The 15862-nt window shown below is 47.5% G+C and overlaps 1 protein-coding gene across 2 annotated transcripts in view; it reads right to left on the minus strand.

Moving 5' to 3' along the window:
• Positions 1 to 5038: 5038 nt before the first annotated feature.
• LRMDA (leucine rich melanocyte differentiation associated) overlaps positions 5039 to 15862 on the minus strand; it is a 559529-nt gene continuing 548705 nt past the window's right edge. For both annotated transcript variants that reach the window (XM_072129322.1, XM_072129323.1), the window contains one exon: positions 5039 to 5274. In XM_072129322.1, the coding sequence (XP_071985423.1) occupies positions 5195 to 5274 (80 nt within the window). In that variant the 3' untranslated portion in view covers positions 5039 to 5194. The remainder of the gene's footprint in view (positions 5275 to 15862) is intronic.

A 15862-nucleotide genomic window follows, 5' to 3' on the forward strand; every position in this document is an offset into this window, starting at 1 on the left:
TAAGTAACGCAGCATCTTGGTTACTGGCAGACGTACCTGCGAGGGACTGCTGTGTGATAAGAATATTCTTCACTGCTGATAGGTTGGTTATGTAAAGGGTTAGTAGTCTACATGACATAGGATGGTTGGGCCCTCCTGACCATATCCTCTGTCCTCCCTTAATCTCCCTGACAGTGTGACCAGAACTGTGGGATCAGCCTTTTCACAAGCTTTCAAAGAGCGGATATTTCTGTGGGCAAAGTAAGTCCCAGTCATGTTTGTTTCACAAGATATCACCATCACAATGACAAACTCCGCTCTCATCACAGTCTCCGATTTCCTCTACAAGGCCGGGGACAAACCAAGACTTATACAATGAACGAGTCTCAGGCATTTGCGTGACCAACACACAGTCAGATGGCCACGTTATCTAAGAAGTAAGAACTTAAAGGAAATCTACCATTTGGAAAATGATCATTCTGACCTAAACATCCCGTTACATAGGTGCAGGTGAGCTGATGCTGGAGGTGGTCTTGTTTAGGCCCAGAAATAAGCAGTTTTCGTCCAAAAATCGATTTTATGCAATAGGCAAATGCCCCATTTGGCGCTCCTGTGCCCAGGGACAGGGTGCTCAGCGTTTGGTCGCTAGCACAACTATTCATGCGCCTCGTGTGCTTGATAGTTCTCCTTCCCGAGAGCATCTTCATTACGCACGGCTATCCGCTTTGCAGTGCGGCCATGTGGAATGCAGATGCAGTGCGCAAACGCCAGTGATCCCGAGACCTCGGTGACTACACCGGCTCTCGGGAGGGAGGTGTGAGAACTCTCACGCGAGGACCATAAATAGTTATGCTAGCGACCAAGCGCTGAGCGCCCTGTGCTTTTTCACACTGGTATCGTGGTTACCATTTTCACTCTAAGATTCCATTACATTGTTTATGGATTGGGCTCAAATGGTCCCTGTGCATAGAATCATTGTGGAGGAGCGAAAGTTTCAAAATTTGCATACAGTTTTCATATAAGTAAATGACAGCTGTGCTTTCTATGTGGATGGAGGGATGGTAGATGATACATTGGATGTAGCTTCGAACTGAGACTCCTTGGGCCCACTAGATAAAATTATCCAATCCTCTACCCCTTGTAGATATGGTGATACTAGAACCTCCTCTCCTCTAGGTGTACAGGATGCTCCTGTCTATGGTGATGGTAGAACCTCCTCTCCTCTAGGTGTAGAGGATATCCCCTGTCTATGGTGATGGTAGAACCTCCTCTCCTCTAGGTGTAGAGGATATCCCCTGTATATGGTGATGGTAGAACCTCCTGTCCTCTAGGTGTAGAGGATGCCCCCTGTCTATGGTGATGGTAGGACCTCCTGTCCTCTAGGTGTAGAGGATGCTCCCTGTCTATGGTGATGATAGAACCTCCTCGCCTCTAGGTGTAGAGGATGCCCCCTGTCTATGGTGATGGTAGAACCTTCTCTCCTCTAGGTGTAGAGGATTCCTCCTGTCTATGGTGATGGTAGAACCTCCTCTCCTCTAGGTGTAGAGGATGCCCCCTGTCTATGGTGATGGTAGAACCTCCTCTCCTCTAGGTGTAGAGGATTCCTCCTGTCTATGGTGATGGTAGAAGCTCCTCTCCTCTAGGTGTAGAGGATGTCCCCTGTCTATGGTGATGGTAGAGGCTCCTCTCCTCTAGGTGTAGAGGATTCATCCTGTCTATGGTGCTGGTAGATCCTCCTCTCCTCTAGGTGTAGAGGATGCCCCCTGTCTATGGTGATGGCAGAACCTCCTCTCCTCTAGGTGTAGAGGATTCAATCCTGTCTATGGTGCTGGTAGATCCTCCTCTCCTCTAGGTGTAGAGGATGCCCCCTGTCTATGGTGATGGCAGAACCTCCTCTCCTCTAGGTGTAGAGGATGCCCCCTGTCTATGGTGATGGTAGAGGCTCCTCTCCTCTACGTGTAGAGGATGCCCCCTGTCTATGGTGCTGGTAGATCCTCCTCTCCTCTAGGTGTAGAGGATGCCCCCTGTCTATGGTGATGGTAGAACCTCCTCTCCTCTAGGTGTAGAGGATGCCCCCTGTCTATGGTAATGGTAGAACCTCCTCTCCTCTAGGTGTAGAGGATGCCCCCTGTCTATGGTGATGGTAGAACCTCCTCTCCTCTAGGTGTAGAGGATGCCCCCTGTCTATGGTAATGGTAGAACCTCCTCTCCTCTAGGTGTAGAGGATGCCCCCTGTCTATGGTGATGGTAGAACCTCCTCTCCTCTAGGTGTAGAGGATTCTCCCTGTCTATGGTGATGGTAGAAGCTCCTCTCCTCTAGGTGTAGAGGATGTCCCCTGTCTATGGTGATGGTAGAACCTCCTCTCCTCTAGGTGTAGAGGATACCCCCTGTCTATGGTGATGGTAGAACCTCCTCTCCTCTAGGTGTAGAGGATGCCCCCTGTCTATGGTGATGGTAGAACCTCCTCTCCTCTAGGTGTAGAGGATTCTCCCTGTCTATGGTGATGGTAGAACCTCCTCTCCTCTAGGTGTAGAGGATGCCCCCTGTCTATGGTGATGGGAGAACCTCCTCTCCTCTAGGTGTAGAGGATGCCCCTGTCTATGGTGATGGTAGAACCTCCTCTCCTCTAGGTGTAGAGGATGCCCCCTGTCTATGGTGATGGGAGAACCTCCTCTCCTCTAGGTGTAGAGGATTCCCCCTGTCTATGGTGATGGGAGAACCTCCTCTCCTCTAGGTGTAGAGGATGCCCCTGTCTATGGTGATGGTAGAACCTCCTCTCCTCTAGGTGTAGAGGATGCCCCTGTCTATGGTGATGGTAGAACCTCCTCTCCTCTAGGTGTAGAGGATTCCCCTGTCTATGGTGATGGTAGAACCTTCTCTCCTCTAGGTGTAGAGGATGCCCCCTGTCTATGGTGATGGTAGAACCTCCTCTCCTCTAGGTGTAGAGGATGCCCCCTGTCTATGGTGATGGTAGAACCTCCTCTCCTCTAGGTGTAGAGGATGCCCCCTGTCTATGGTGATGGCAGAACCTCCTCTCCTCTAGGTGTAGAGGATGCCCCCTGCCTATGGTGATGGTAGAACCTCCTCTCCTCTAGGTATAGAGGATGTCCCCTGTCTATGGTGATGGTAGAACCTCCTCTCTTCTAGGTGTAGAGGATTCCTCCTGTCTATGGTGATGGTAGAACCTCCTCTCTTCTAGGTGTAGAGGATGCCCCCTGTCTATGGTGATGGTAGAACCTCCTCTCTTCTAGGTGTAGAGGATTCCCCCTGTCTATGGTGATGGTAGAACCTCCTTTCCTCTAGGTGTAGAGGATTCCCCCTGTCTATGGTGATGGTAGAACCTCCTCTCCTCTAGGTGTAGAGGATGTCCCCTGTCTATGGTGATGGTAGAACCTCCTCTCCTTTAGGTATAGAGGATGTCCCCTGTCTATGGTGATGGTAGAACCTCCTCTCTTCTAGGTGTAGAGGATTCCTCCTGTCTATGGTGATGGTAGAGCCTCCTCTCTTCTAGGTGTAGAGGATGCCCCCTGTCTATGGTGATGGTAGAATCGCCTCTCCTCTAGGTGTAGAGGATGCCCCCTGTCTATGGTGATGGTAGAACCTCCTCTCTTCCAGGTGTAGCGGATGCCTCCTGTCTATGGTGATGGTAGAACCTCCTCTCTTCTAGGTGTAGCGGATGCCTCCTGCCTATGGTGATGGTAGAACCTCCTCTCTTCTAGGTGTAGCGGATGCCTCCTGTCTATGGTGATGGTAGAACCTCCTCTCTTCTAGGTGTAGAGGATGCCCCCTGTCTATGGTGATGGCAGAACCTCCTCTCCTCTAGGTGTAGAGGATGCCCCCTGCCTATGGTGATGGTAGAACCTCCTCTCCTCTAGGTATAGAGGATGTCCCCTGTCTATGGTGATGGTAGAACCTCCTCTCCTCTAGGTGTAGAGGATGCCCCCTGTCTATGGAGATGGTAGAACCTCCTCTCCTCTAGGTGTAGAGGATGCCCCCTGTCTATGGTGATGGTAGAACCTCCTCTCCTCTAGGTGTAGAGGATGCCCCCTGTCTATGGAGATGGTAGAACCTCCTCTCCTCTAGGTGTAGAGGATGCCCCCTGTCTATGGTGATGGTAGAACCTCCTCTCCTCTAGGTGTAGAGGATGCCCCCTGTCTATGGAGATGGTAGAACCTCCTCTCCTCTAGGTGTAGAGGATGCCCCCTGTCTATGGTAATGGTAGAACCTCCTCTCTTCTAGGTGTAGAGGATGCCCCCTGTCTATGGTGATGGTAGAACCTCCTCTCTTCTAGGTGTAGAGGATTCCCCCTGTCTATGGTGATGGTAGAACCTCCTCTCTTCTAGGTGTAGAGGATGCCCCCTGTCTATGGTGATGGTAGAACCTCCTGTCCTCTAGGTGTAGAGGATTCCCCCTGTCTATGGTGATGGTAGAACCTCCTCTCCTCTAGGTGTAGAGGATGTCCCCTGTCTATGGTGATGGTAGAACCTTCTCTCCTCTAGGTGTAGAGGATGCCCCCTGTCTATGGTGATGGTAGAACCTCCTCTCCTCTAGGTGTAGAGGATGCCCCCTGTCTATGGTGATGGTAGAATCACCTCTCCTCCAAGCGTAGAGGTTTCCCCCTTGTCCTGGTCTCAGGTCTTGGTATAAAAAGATCTTTGGAGAGATCCTTGTACTGTCCGTTCAGGTATTTGTACATTGTAATGAGGTCTCTCCTCAGTCGTCTTTTTTCTAAACTGAATGAGCCCAAATTTTGTAAACTTTCCTTGTAGTCTAGTTCCCCCATTCCCCTAATAATCCTGGTTGCTCTCCTCTGCACCCGTTCCAGCTCTATTATATCCTTTTTATACACTGGTGCCCAAAACTGTACACAATATTCCATGTGTGGTCTGACCAGGGATTTGTATAAGGGCAAAACTATGTCTTTATCATGAGAATCTATTCCTCTCTTGATACATCCAATAATTTTACTTGCTTCAGCAGCAGCCGCCTGGCTCTGGTCACTAAAATGAAGTTTACCAAACAAAGCCGAGACCTCTGAAAAGGAGAACAAATGCAGAATCTCTTTTAAAACATAGATTTTATTTTCACACTTCATAAAAAGTAGATCTGTTAACATAATCTCGGCAACCAGCCTAAGTTGAAATGTTGGATTTTTAGACGTTCCATTATCCATAGCATTTCCTTACAATAGGAGGAAGAAGGTTGGTACTTTGGTCAGAGTTGGTCATCACGTATGAATCTGTTGCCTTCCGAATGTTTCCCATAGTATATATAGCGGCATTTGCCTGCAGCCCCTAAAACGCAAAAGAGAAGATTGGTTATTTCTAATAAGTGATCATGTCAATAGCTAGGTCCAAAATATTTAATCAGTAACACAAGTTTTGCCATTTTAGGTGTTTGCAAAAACATATTTCGGTACCGATACATTTATATAATCAAGATATAAACAAAGACTAATAGGTAATTGGACAATTGTTTGAAAAATATTTCATGGGCTAGTGGTGCCATCAACATCGGTCATAAATTATACAGTTAAAAGTTCTGGTTTTCATTCCAGTGGCATTTCCATTTGGAAGCTGTTGCTGTGAATCCATCGCATACAGTCAAGATGGTCTAAGGTCTCATGCACATGACCATGGGCAGAGGCCATAAACAGGATGCACAAACTGCTGCCAGTTCACAGCCCCCAGACATGTATTACACCCATTTGAAGTGTGCTCAGCACATAGGGGCTCATTTACTTACCCGGTCCAGCCGCAATCTCGAAGCTCGTTGTCCGGCGGGGATTCGGGTCTGCCGCGATTCACTATGGTCGCGCACCCAATACACCAGGTGTTTCTGCTGCACCGAGGTCCACCGGAGTTCACCTTCTACTTCCCGGTGCATGTAAGTGCTTGTCTTGCGACAAAAAACATTTTTAAATTCAGTGGTTTTTCAGAATCCATCGGGTTGTCCGACGGCCACGCCCCCGGATTTCTGTTTTGTGAAAGCCGACACCGATGCTCCAAAATCTGATCGCGTGCGCCAAAATCCAAAATTTGGCGCAAATTGGAAATTGTCGGGAAACCCGATGGACCATTAGTAAATGATCCCCATAGTGTCTCACTGCACCTTGAGCGAGCCAGCCCCACCATCAGAAATAGAGCAGGTCCAATCTTTGACTGGATCTGATTGGCAGTGCCGCCTAGCTCCCAGTGTAGAAGCGAGGGATGAGCAGCGCTCCCCCACTTCCTTCTCCATCCCACCCAATTCTTCACCTGGGTTCTGGCCCAGTGACAAATGAAACAAAGCAATAGCGGAACAATTTGGTAAATTCAGGTAAAAGAACTCAAAAAGGTCTAGAAGACAATGGTGGTCCATGATCACAGAATTCTTTCCATGGTGAAGATAAACCCCTTTACAACAACCACTCAAGTGCACAACACTCTCCAGGAAATAGATGCATCAGAAGACACAGAAGACTTCAGGGGAGCAAATACAGAGACTTCACCACATGGACCAAACCATTAACCAGTCTCAAAAATAGAAAGGACAAAAACATGTAAAGCAGCTCAGTTCTTGAAGAGCATTATTTGGAAAGGCTGATAAGACCAGCATTACAAATGGTTGTTACCAATAATACTACACTCTCTGGCCTCTCTTTTTTGACTTTCTATACTGCATAACTTCTATCCTTTGTAACCCCTCGCTGGCTGTCACTTTGGAAATATAATAACCAAATTGGTGCTGTCTGTGTCAGGGGAAAACAAGGTTTAATCACCAGAGGGGACAGAGGCTTCTTTACTGTAAGAACTATAAATCTGTGAAATAGCCGAGCTCAGGCGCTGGTAACAGCAGGGGAAGCAGAGAGCTCAGGCGCTGGTAACAGCAGGGGAAGCAGAGAGCTCAGGCGCTGGTAACAGCAGGGGAAGCAGAGAGCTCAGGCGCTGGTCACAGCAGGGACAGCAGAGAGCTCAGGCGCTGGTCACAGCAGGGACAGCAGAGAGCTCAGGCGCTGGTAACAGCAGGGGAAGCAGAGAGCTTCAAGAAGGGTCTAGATGCCTTTTTACATCTAAAAGAGCATTGATGGTCATCTTATAATATTGAATTGTTTCCTAGCTTCCTAGCCCGACCCCAGGTGTAGCAGTGTTAAATTGCTAACTTTATTGGAACCTTTATCGCAAACACTGCACTACATAGCACTGTGAATGCAGACCCAGCTTACAGTGGACACTATATGCTGGCAGTGACTGCCAGGCTTCAAGCAGTAGTCACCGCATCCTCGCACCGCCCCCTCATGAATACGCTGGACCGCTGTGAGCTTGGTCCGGTGTTCTGAGGGCTACATAGTGCAGTGTTTGGAACTTTCCAATAAAGGTAGCAATTTAACACTGCGATAACTGGGGTAGGGCTAGGAAGCTGCTTACTTTAGTACTGTAAATACTCGACTATAAGCCGAGTTTTTCAGCACAATTTTTGTGCTGAAAATTCCCCACTCGGCTTATACTCGGATATATAAAAAAAATAAACTCACCATTCCGACGGCCCGGGCAGCTCCTCTTCTATCTTCATGTTTGCAGTCGGGTCCGTGACAGCGCCTCTTCTTTCTTCACCGGCTGACATCACAGTTATGCGCCAGCCGGACGTGTGCATGGAGCTGTCGCAGACCTGGTCCTGGCCTGAAGAAAGAAGAGGTGCTGTCGCAGACATGCCACAAACATGGAGATAGAAGAGGTGACTATATACTACAGGGGGCTGGCAGGCTATACACTACAGGGGGCTGGTGACCATATACTACAGGGGGCTGGCAGGCAGGCTATATACTACAGGGGCTGGCAGGCAGGTTATATACTACAGGGGCTGGCAGACTGTATACTACAGGGGGCTGGCAGGCTGTATACTACAGGGGGCTGGCAGGCTATGTACTACAGGGGCTGTAAGGCTATATACTACAGGGGGCTGGCAGGCTGTATACTACAGGGGGCTGGCAGGCTGTATACTACAGGGGGCTGGCAGGCTGTATACTACAGGGGGCTGTGCAGGCTGTATACTACAGGGGCTGTGCAGGCTGTATACTACAGGGGGCTGTGCAGGCTGTATACTACAGGGGGCTGTGCAGGCTGTATACTACAGGGGGCTGGCAGGCTGTATACTACAGGAGCTGGGCAGGCTGCATACTACAGGGGCTGGCAGACTATATACTACAGGGGGCTGTGCAGGCTGTATACCACAGGGAGAGGGCAGGCTATATACTACAGGGGCGGGCAGGCTGTATACTACAGGGGCTGGCAGACTATATACTACAGGAGGCTGGCAGGCTGTATACTACAGGGGGCTGGCAGGCTGTATACTACAGGGGCTGGGCAGGCTGCATACTACAGGGGGCAGGCTGGCTATATACTACAGGGGCTGGCAGACTATATACTACAGGAGGCTGGCAGGCTGTATACTACAGGGGGCTTGCAGGCTATGTACTACAGGGGCTGTAAGGCTATATACTAGAGGAGGCTGGCAGGCTGTATACTACAGGGGGCTGGCAGGCTGTATACTACAGGGGGCTGGCAGGCTGTATACTACAGGGGGCTGGCAGACTATATACTACAGGGGGCTGTGCAGGCTGTATACTACAGGGGGCGGGCAGGCTATATACTACAGGGGCGGGCAGGCTGTATACTACAGGGGTTGGCAGACTATATACTACAGGAGGCTGGCAGGCTGTATACTACAGGGGCTGGGCAGGCTGTATACTACAGGGGCTGGGCAGGCTGCATACTACAGGGGGCAGGCTGGCTATATACTACAGGGGGCTGGGCAGGCTATATACTACAGGGGTTGGCAGACTATATACTACAGGAGGCTGGCAGGCTGTATACTACAGGGGGCTTGCAGGCTATGTACTACAGGGGCTGTAAGGCTATATACTACAGGAGGCTGGCAGGCTGTATGCTACAGGGGGCGGGCAGGCTGTATACTACAGGGGCTGGCAGACTATATACTACAGGAGGCTGGCAGGCTGTATACTACAGGGGGCTGGCAGGCTGTATACTACAGGGGGCTGGCAGGCTGTATACTACAGGGGGCTGGCAGGCTGTATACTACAGGGGCTGGGCAGGCTGCATCTACAGGGGGCTGGCTGGCTATATACTACAGGGGCTGGCAGACTATATACTACAGGAGGCTGGCAGGCTGTATACTACAGGGGGCTTGCAGACTATATACTACAGGGGGCTTGCAGGCTATATACTAAAGGGGCTGTAAGGTTACATACTACAGGAGGCTGGCAGGCTGTATACTACAGGGGGCTGGCTGTATACTACAGGGTCTGGCTGGCTATATACTGAGGCTGTGACCAAGGCATTTCGCACCCTCGGCTTATACTCGAGTAAATAGGTTTTTTCCAGTTTTTTGTGTTAAAATTACGGGTCTCGGCTTATACTTGGGTCGGCTTATACCTGAGTACTTTACTTTACGGTACTTTAAATCCTCTTTTAATCCCTCGTCCAATCCCTCTTCTTCCTTGGTTGACCTTGATGGACATGTGTTTCTTTTTCAACCGTAAAAACTATGTAACAATAAAGAGGTTGCAGTATTCTCACGAACAAGAAAATCTGCATGAAGCCATAATTAAGCAGTGGAAACGGTCGTAATTGTAGCTCTATATGCCTATTACACTGTATATCCAAAGACAAAGAGCGGTCTATAGCTAAACTATGTATAAGCCGATCTCAGGTGCAAATGTAAAAAGAAAAGAGTAACAATAAGAAACAATCACTTTCCAAATCAAAGAGTCAAAGGAAAACAGCAAATCAAATGGCGTTAAGAGTGGAAACTCATTGATCGACTTTGAATAGGGGAATATAACACGGAGCCACCCTGCGAGTAATAATCGGAGGAGACACTGTCAGAAATGTAGACAGGACAGGAGCTGCGCACAGTGACAGGAAGCAGAACATCTGACAGAGATACTGGTGCCAGGAATCACTTCCCTCCAATCACATCCCTAACAGGAGGTGACAATGCTCGGCAGCCCAGAGTCTACCCGTTCCCTCGTCTCTTCTCCCTCGGACTCTCCCCCATCTTCTGTGTAGACAATGGCGCTGGGAGGCTGCAGGAGATTTGTGAACAGATGAATTTAGTTCTCTGTAAATTGGACATCATCTGTTCCCGTTGCACTTTTCAGTGAGTCCTGCTCCATGAAGGAAACACCTAGAAACATTGACGATTGACTTATGAGATATCCACAAGACGTGATATACTGTAGCACAAGGGCGATCTAAGAAACCTATTATAGAAGATTATCTATAGTCATCTTAAGTTGAATTTGTATGTAAGTCGGAACTGTAAATTTTATAATTGTAATACTGGACACATTTTTCTTTGGTCTCTATGACAATTGGATTTTCAAACTGTTGGGTTGTCATAAGAACCAGGATTACCAACAAGGCTTAATTGGAGACTGTTTTAGCTGTTTATTGTATCCTTAAGTAGATTAAATTACCAACATCCAGAGGTCTGTTTGTAACTAGGGGTCGTCTGTAAGTCAGGTGAGGATAAGTAGGGGACCGCCTGTATATCTAAAATTTTCACTCTGTTTCATTGCAGCCTATTGGTAAGATCCAAAAAGTTCTTTTTCTGTGCCCATTAATGTACACTTTGCACTCCATCTTGAAATATCACATGGTCATAAGAATTCAGACCCTCTGTATTGAGTAAAAGGACTCATAGGGGCAGATTTACTTACCCGGCCCATTCGCTATCCAGCGGCGCGTTCTCTGCTCTGGATTCGGGTCAGGCCGGGATCTATGAAGGTAGTTCCTCCGCCGTCCACCAGGTGGCGCTGCTGCGCTGAAAATCATCTCAACGCGCCGGAATGCACCACGTCGGACCAGGTGAAGGTAAGCGCTTCCCAAGCGACACTTTTTCGGTTTTTAAATGCGGCGGTTTTTCCGAATACGTTGGGTTTTCGTTCGGACACGCCCCCCGATTTCCGTCGTGCGCATGCCGGCGCCGATGCGCCACAATACGATCGCGTGCGCCACAATCCCGGGGCAATTCAGGTACAATCGGCGCAAATCGGAAATATTCGGGTAACACGTCGGGAAAACGCGAATCGGGCCCTTAGTAAATGACCCCCATAGTGTTCCTCGGATTCTTTTTTACCTCTCTCACAAAGGCTCCTCTCCCATGATTTCTAAGTCTGACTGGATGGCAAGGTCGTGCAAGAGTTATGGTCCTCCCAAACTTCTTCCAATTAAGGGTTATGGAGGCCACTGTGCTCTTAAGAACCTTGACTGCGACAGAAATTGTTTTGTAAGCTTGGCCAGATCTGTGCCTTGCCCCAATTTTGTCTCTGAGCTCTTTGGGCAGTTCCTTAGACCTCATAATTCTCATATGCTCCGATATGCACTGTGAGCTGTGAGGTCATCTATTGACAGGTGTGGGCATCTCCTAATCAAGTCGGATCAGTTTAATTAAACTGATCCAATCAAGCAGTAGAACCATTTCAAGGAGATTCAGAAGGAAATGAACAGTATGTGAGTTATATATGATTGTCACAGAAAATCGTGTAAAGAGTTTTTTTTTATCTTAACAATTGGCTGCATTAAAACAAGGAGTGAAAAATGACAGTGAAAAAGTTTAAAAAAACCCAAAAAACCTTAAACGTATCAGTTAGAAAAACCTGATATTTTGCGATTGAGAGCAATGTACAGGATTCTGAGTAGAAGCCTCTATGAAACTTCTTATAGGACAGCATGGGGATCACTTTTATACACTGTAATGGCAAGACCCGGTGCGTGCCGTACTATATGCAGTTTGCCTGTGTATAATGCAGGGTGCGCCAGATTCATGATTTGTGGCACCCATTCTTCATGAATCTGGCGCTGCATACACCAACTTTTTTTTGGTTACCTTTAACATAGGTACAGTTTGGCACACTTCTGTTGGACCCGTATGTTAAATGACACACACAGTCTGACTGTGCACCGAAATGACCCTTTGCTGGCAAAATGTGGCGCTGACACTTCTTAAATGTGCAAGCAGTTTACCCTTAAAAGAACGTGCAAAGTCTGACAAGACAATGGTGCGAGGACTCCCAACATCTACATCTTGGGCTGCAATCTATTTTGTCAATCAGTGTAACTACCAGATTTTTCGGACTACCTTATAGTCCAGTGCGCCTTATATATGAACTGTACTTACAGACAACAGCTGCCTTGTACTGTGCACAGGTCTGCCACCTGCTGGTCATTCATGCTTATAATCAGGTGCCCCTTATAGTCCAGTGCGCCTTATATATGAACTGTACTTACAGACAACAGCTGCCTTGTACTGTGCACAGGTCTGCCACCTGCTGGTCATTCATCCTTAAAATCAGGTGCCCCTTATAGTCCAGTGCGCCTTATATATGAACCGTACTTCTAGACAACAGCTGCCTTGTACTGTGCACAGGTCTGCCACCTGCTGGTCATTCATCCTTATAATCAGGTGCCCCTTATAGTCCAGTGCGCCTTATATATGAACTGTACTTACAGACAACAGCTGCCTTGTACTGTGCACAGGTCTGCCACCTGCTGGTCATTCATCCTTATAATCAGGTGCGTCTTATAGTCCAGTGCACCTTATATATGAACCGTACTTAGAGACAACAGCTGCCTTGTACTGTGCACAGGTCTGCCACCTGCTGGTCATTCATCCTTATAATCAGGTGCGCCTTATAATCCAGTGCACCTTATATGTGATCCGTACTTACAGACAACAGCTGCCTTGTACTGTGCACAGGTCTGCCCCCTGCTGGTCATTCATCCTTATAGTCAGGTGCGCCTTATAATCCAGTGCACCTTATATGTGAACCTAGACATTTTAGCAGGCATTTATTGATAGTGCGCCTTATAGTCCAGTGCGCCTCATATATGAACCGTACGTACAGACACAGGTCTGCCACCTGCTGGTCACCTTATAATCCGGTGCACCTTATATATGAACCCAGACGTTTTAGCAGGCATTTATTGATGGTGCGCCTTATAATCCGGTGCACCTTATAGTCTGAAAAATATGTTTCTACTGGTAATAGGGTACAAAATAATGTTTAAGGATGTGCCATATAAAGTGCTCCGGAATATGATATATATTATATAGAAATAATGATTATTATTGTTATTATATCATATATTGGATATTTGTCATAATGATTGCACAATCACATACGGATCAGTATAATATAATGGAGGGGGAGGCTCCGTGATGTATATTTTCTCATTAACCATTCATCCTGCTAATGATCATAAAGAGGTTTGGCGTTAAGCAGCCGCATTGTACAGATGTCACATGTTAATGAGCGAGTCGTTACCACAATTAAAAAGTAATAAGTTATTTTAAAATAAGCAACATAACTACAGCGACAGAAAGCAAAGTGTGAACACAACATTAGTGCCAAATGCCAAGGAACAAAGAGCAAAAATATTCCATGCAAAAGCAGGTTCTATTGTTTCCCATTGGGTCTTCTCGGCTGTATCAGGGGTTATTATGATGCGTCCTCCATGGCCCGGCCCCAGGTATACACCAGTCACTTCTCATTGAAGCCGCCTGAAAGGACGACTCAGTGACTGGAGGTGGTGTGAAAGATGTACGTGTGAGTCGGCTGTCACTTTGCATTCATTTCTCGTGAGATGTTTGCCCAGTCTCAGGATAGATGACGGATTTGGCAGGAGGGGGAGTAGGATAGAGAAGATTCCAACACCAGAAGAAGGATTTTTTTTTTTTTGATGAATTAAAACATTACTGCGCTGCTGCATTTTGTCTGGGAGCTGGAGTAAGGGTATTTTCAGTATAAGACCATCCCACCATGGCACTATAGCACTGTGGCACTATAGCACTTTGGCACAATGGCACCGTGGCACTATGGCACTTTGGCACAATGGCACAATGGCACTACGGCACCATGGCACTTTGGCACTATGGCACAATGGCACTACGGCACTGTGGCACTAAAGCACTTTGGCACCGTGGCACTTTGGCACTATGGCACAATGGCACTAAAGCACTTTGGCACCATGGCACTGGGGCACTATGGCACTGTGGCACTATAGCACTTTGGCACCATGGCACTGTGGCACTATGGCACTGTGGCACTATAGCACTTTGGCACCATGGCACTGGGGCACTATGGCACTGGGGCACTATGGCACTGTGGCACTATAGCACTTTGGCACAATGGCACCGTGGCACTATGGCACTATAGCACTTTGGCACCATGGCACTTTGGCACTATGGCACAAAGGCACTACGGCACTATAGCACTTTGGCACCGTGGCACTATGATACTATGGCACTATGATACTATGGCGCTATGACACTATGGCACCATGGCACTCTGGCAGTATGATACTATGGCACCATGGCAGTGACTGACTGTAAATTCCACATATTCTCTTTCTATTTTCCCAGAACTCTGCTCGTCGTGAAAATACCGGCAGCAACACGCGAGACGGGAGCTCTCATTGTGACAGTATATAAGAAATCAATGATGACATGACATGGATGGAGGGGGGAGAATCTCCGGGGACACGTCACGCACACCACGGGTCACACACTTACATTGATGTGGACATACAAACAGAGTCTAACAGGGATACGAAACGGAGTCAAGCAATTACACGGCTGGAGAACAGAATATGTGCAACAACAGAGAAGCATTTGTAACCCTTCACCAGCCAAAAAGGTCACCAAATGGACCAGTCCATGAATGGAACAGTTAACCCTATCATTGATACAGAACATAGTTGCATTGTTATAAAAAAAATACAAACTACAAGACTGTGCACACCATGGCACGGATAGCCTCATCACATCACATATAGGATAATGCGTACAGGTAAATTCTGCACTATGGTTAGATTGGGTTTTTGCATTGTTTATATAAGGATGCTCATGAACTGGATTTTCTTTATTTGGATATTCAATTCTTATTTACTTCCTTTTCTATTGGAAGGGTTGAAAGAAGTAGAAAATAATAAAAGGGAACCTACCACCACGGATCTACCTATAAAGGTGCATTTATAGGACGTGAGGATAGCCCTTTCTAATCCTCACGTCCCCGCAATCTTTTAATAACTTTTAATTCCCTAATATGCAGATTTTCTAAAGCGGCTACTGGGGCATGGAGTAGGCAGAGCTGAAGCTACATGGTGCGGCTACTCCACGCCCCAATAGCCTCTTTGATCCTCCTACCAAATATTTTTCGGACCCTCATCCGCGAAGCCTGCCGTCTGCTGCGCAGCTCCTCAAAGTTGTGCACCGAAGCTACTGGCTCCGGCCCATGCCCCAGTAGCCTCTTTAGAAACCCTCATCCGCAAAGTCAGCCGTCTGCTGTGCAGCTCCGGCTTCGGAGCAGTGACTGCGCAGCCGCGGGCCTGCTCTTCTGCGCATGCGCAGACGGCAGGATTCGCGGACGAGGGTGCGCAGCTCCTCATAGCTGTGCACCGAAGCTACTGGCTCCGCCTACTCCACGCCCCAGTAGCCTCTTTAGAGAATTAGCATATTAGGGAAATAAAAGTTATAAAAAGATTGCGGGGACGTGAGGATTAGCCCTTAAAATCCACAGTATTTTTAATTTAATTTATATTTTTTCTTTTCTATATTTTTTCTCGTAGATCCGTGGTTTCCTTTATGAAAAGAAAAAATATAAATTAAAAATACTGGGGATTTTTAATATCAGGGACTCCGAGCTGTGCCATAACATAAGACATGGGGCCTTTCCTATAATATATATTATTAATTATTATTATTATTATAGTATTATTCTATAGCTCATTAAGCTTCTCTGCACTTGAATGTCATTCTAAAAAAACACACCACACAAAGTATATAGCTGTACTTGGAGGGGAGTTTACCTAAAGGAAATCT

Source organism: Engystomops pustulosus, chromosome 11, assembly GCF_040894005.1.
Source record: "Engystomops pustulosus chromosome 11, aEngPut4.maternal, whole genome shotgun sequence".
Lineage (NCBI taxonomy): Eukaryota > Metazoa > Chordata > Amphibia > Anura > Leptodactylidae > Engystomops > Engystomops pustulosus.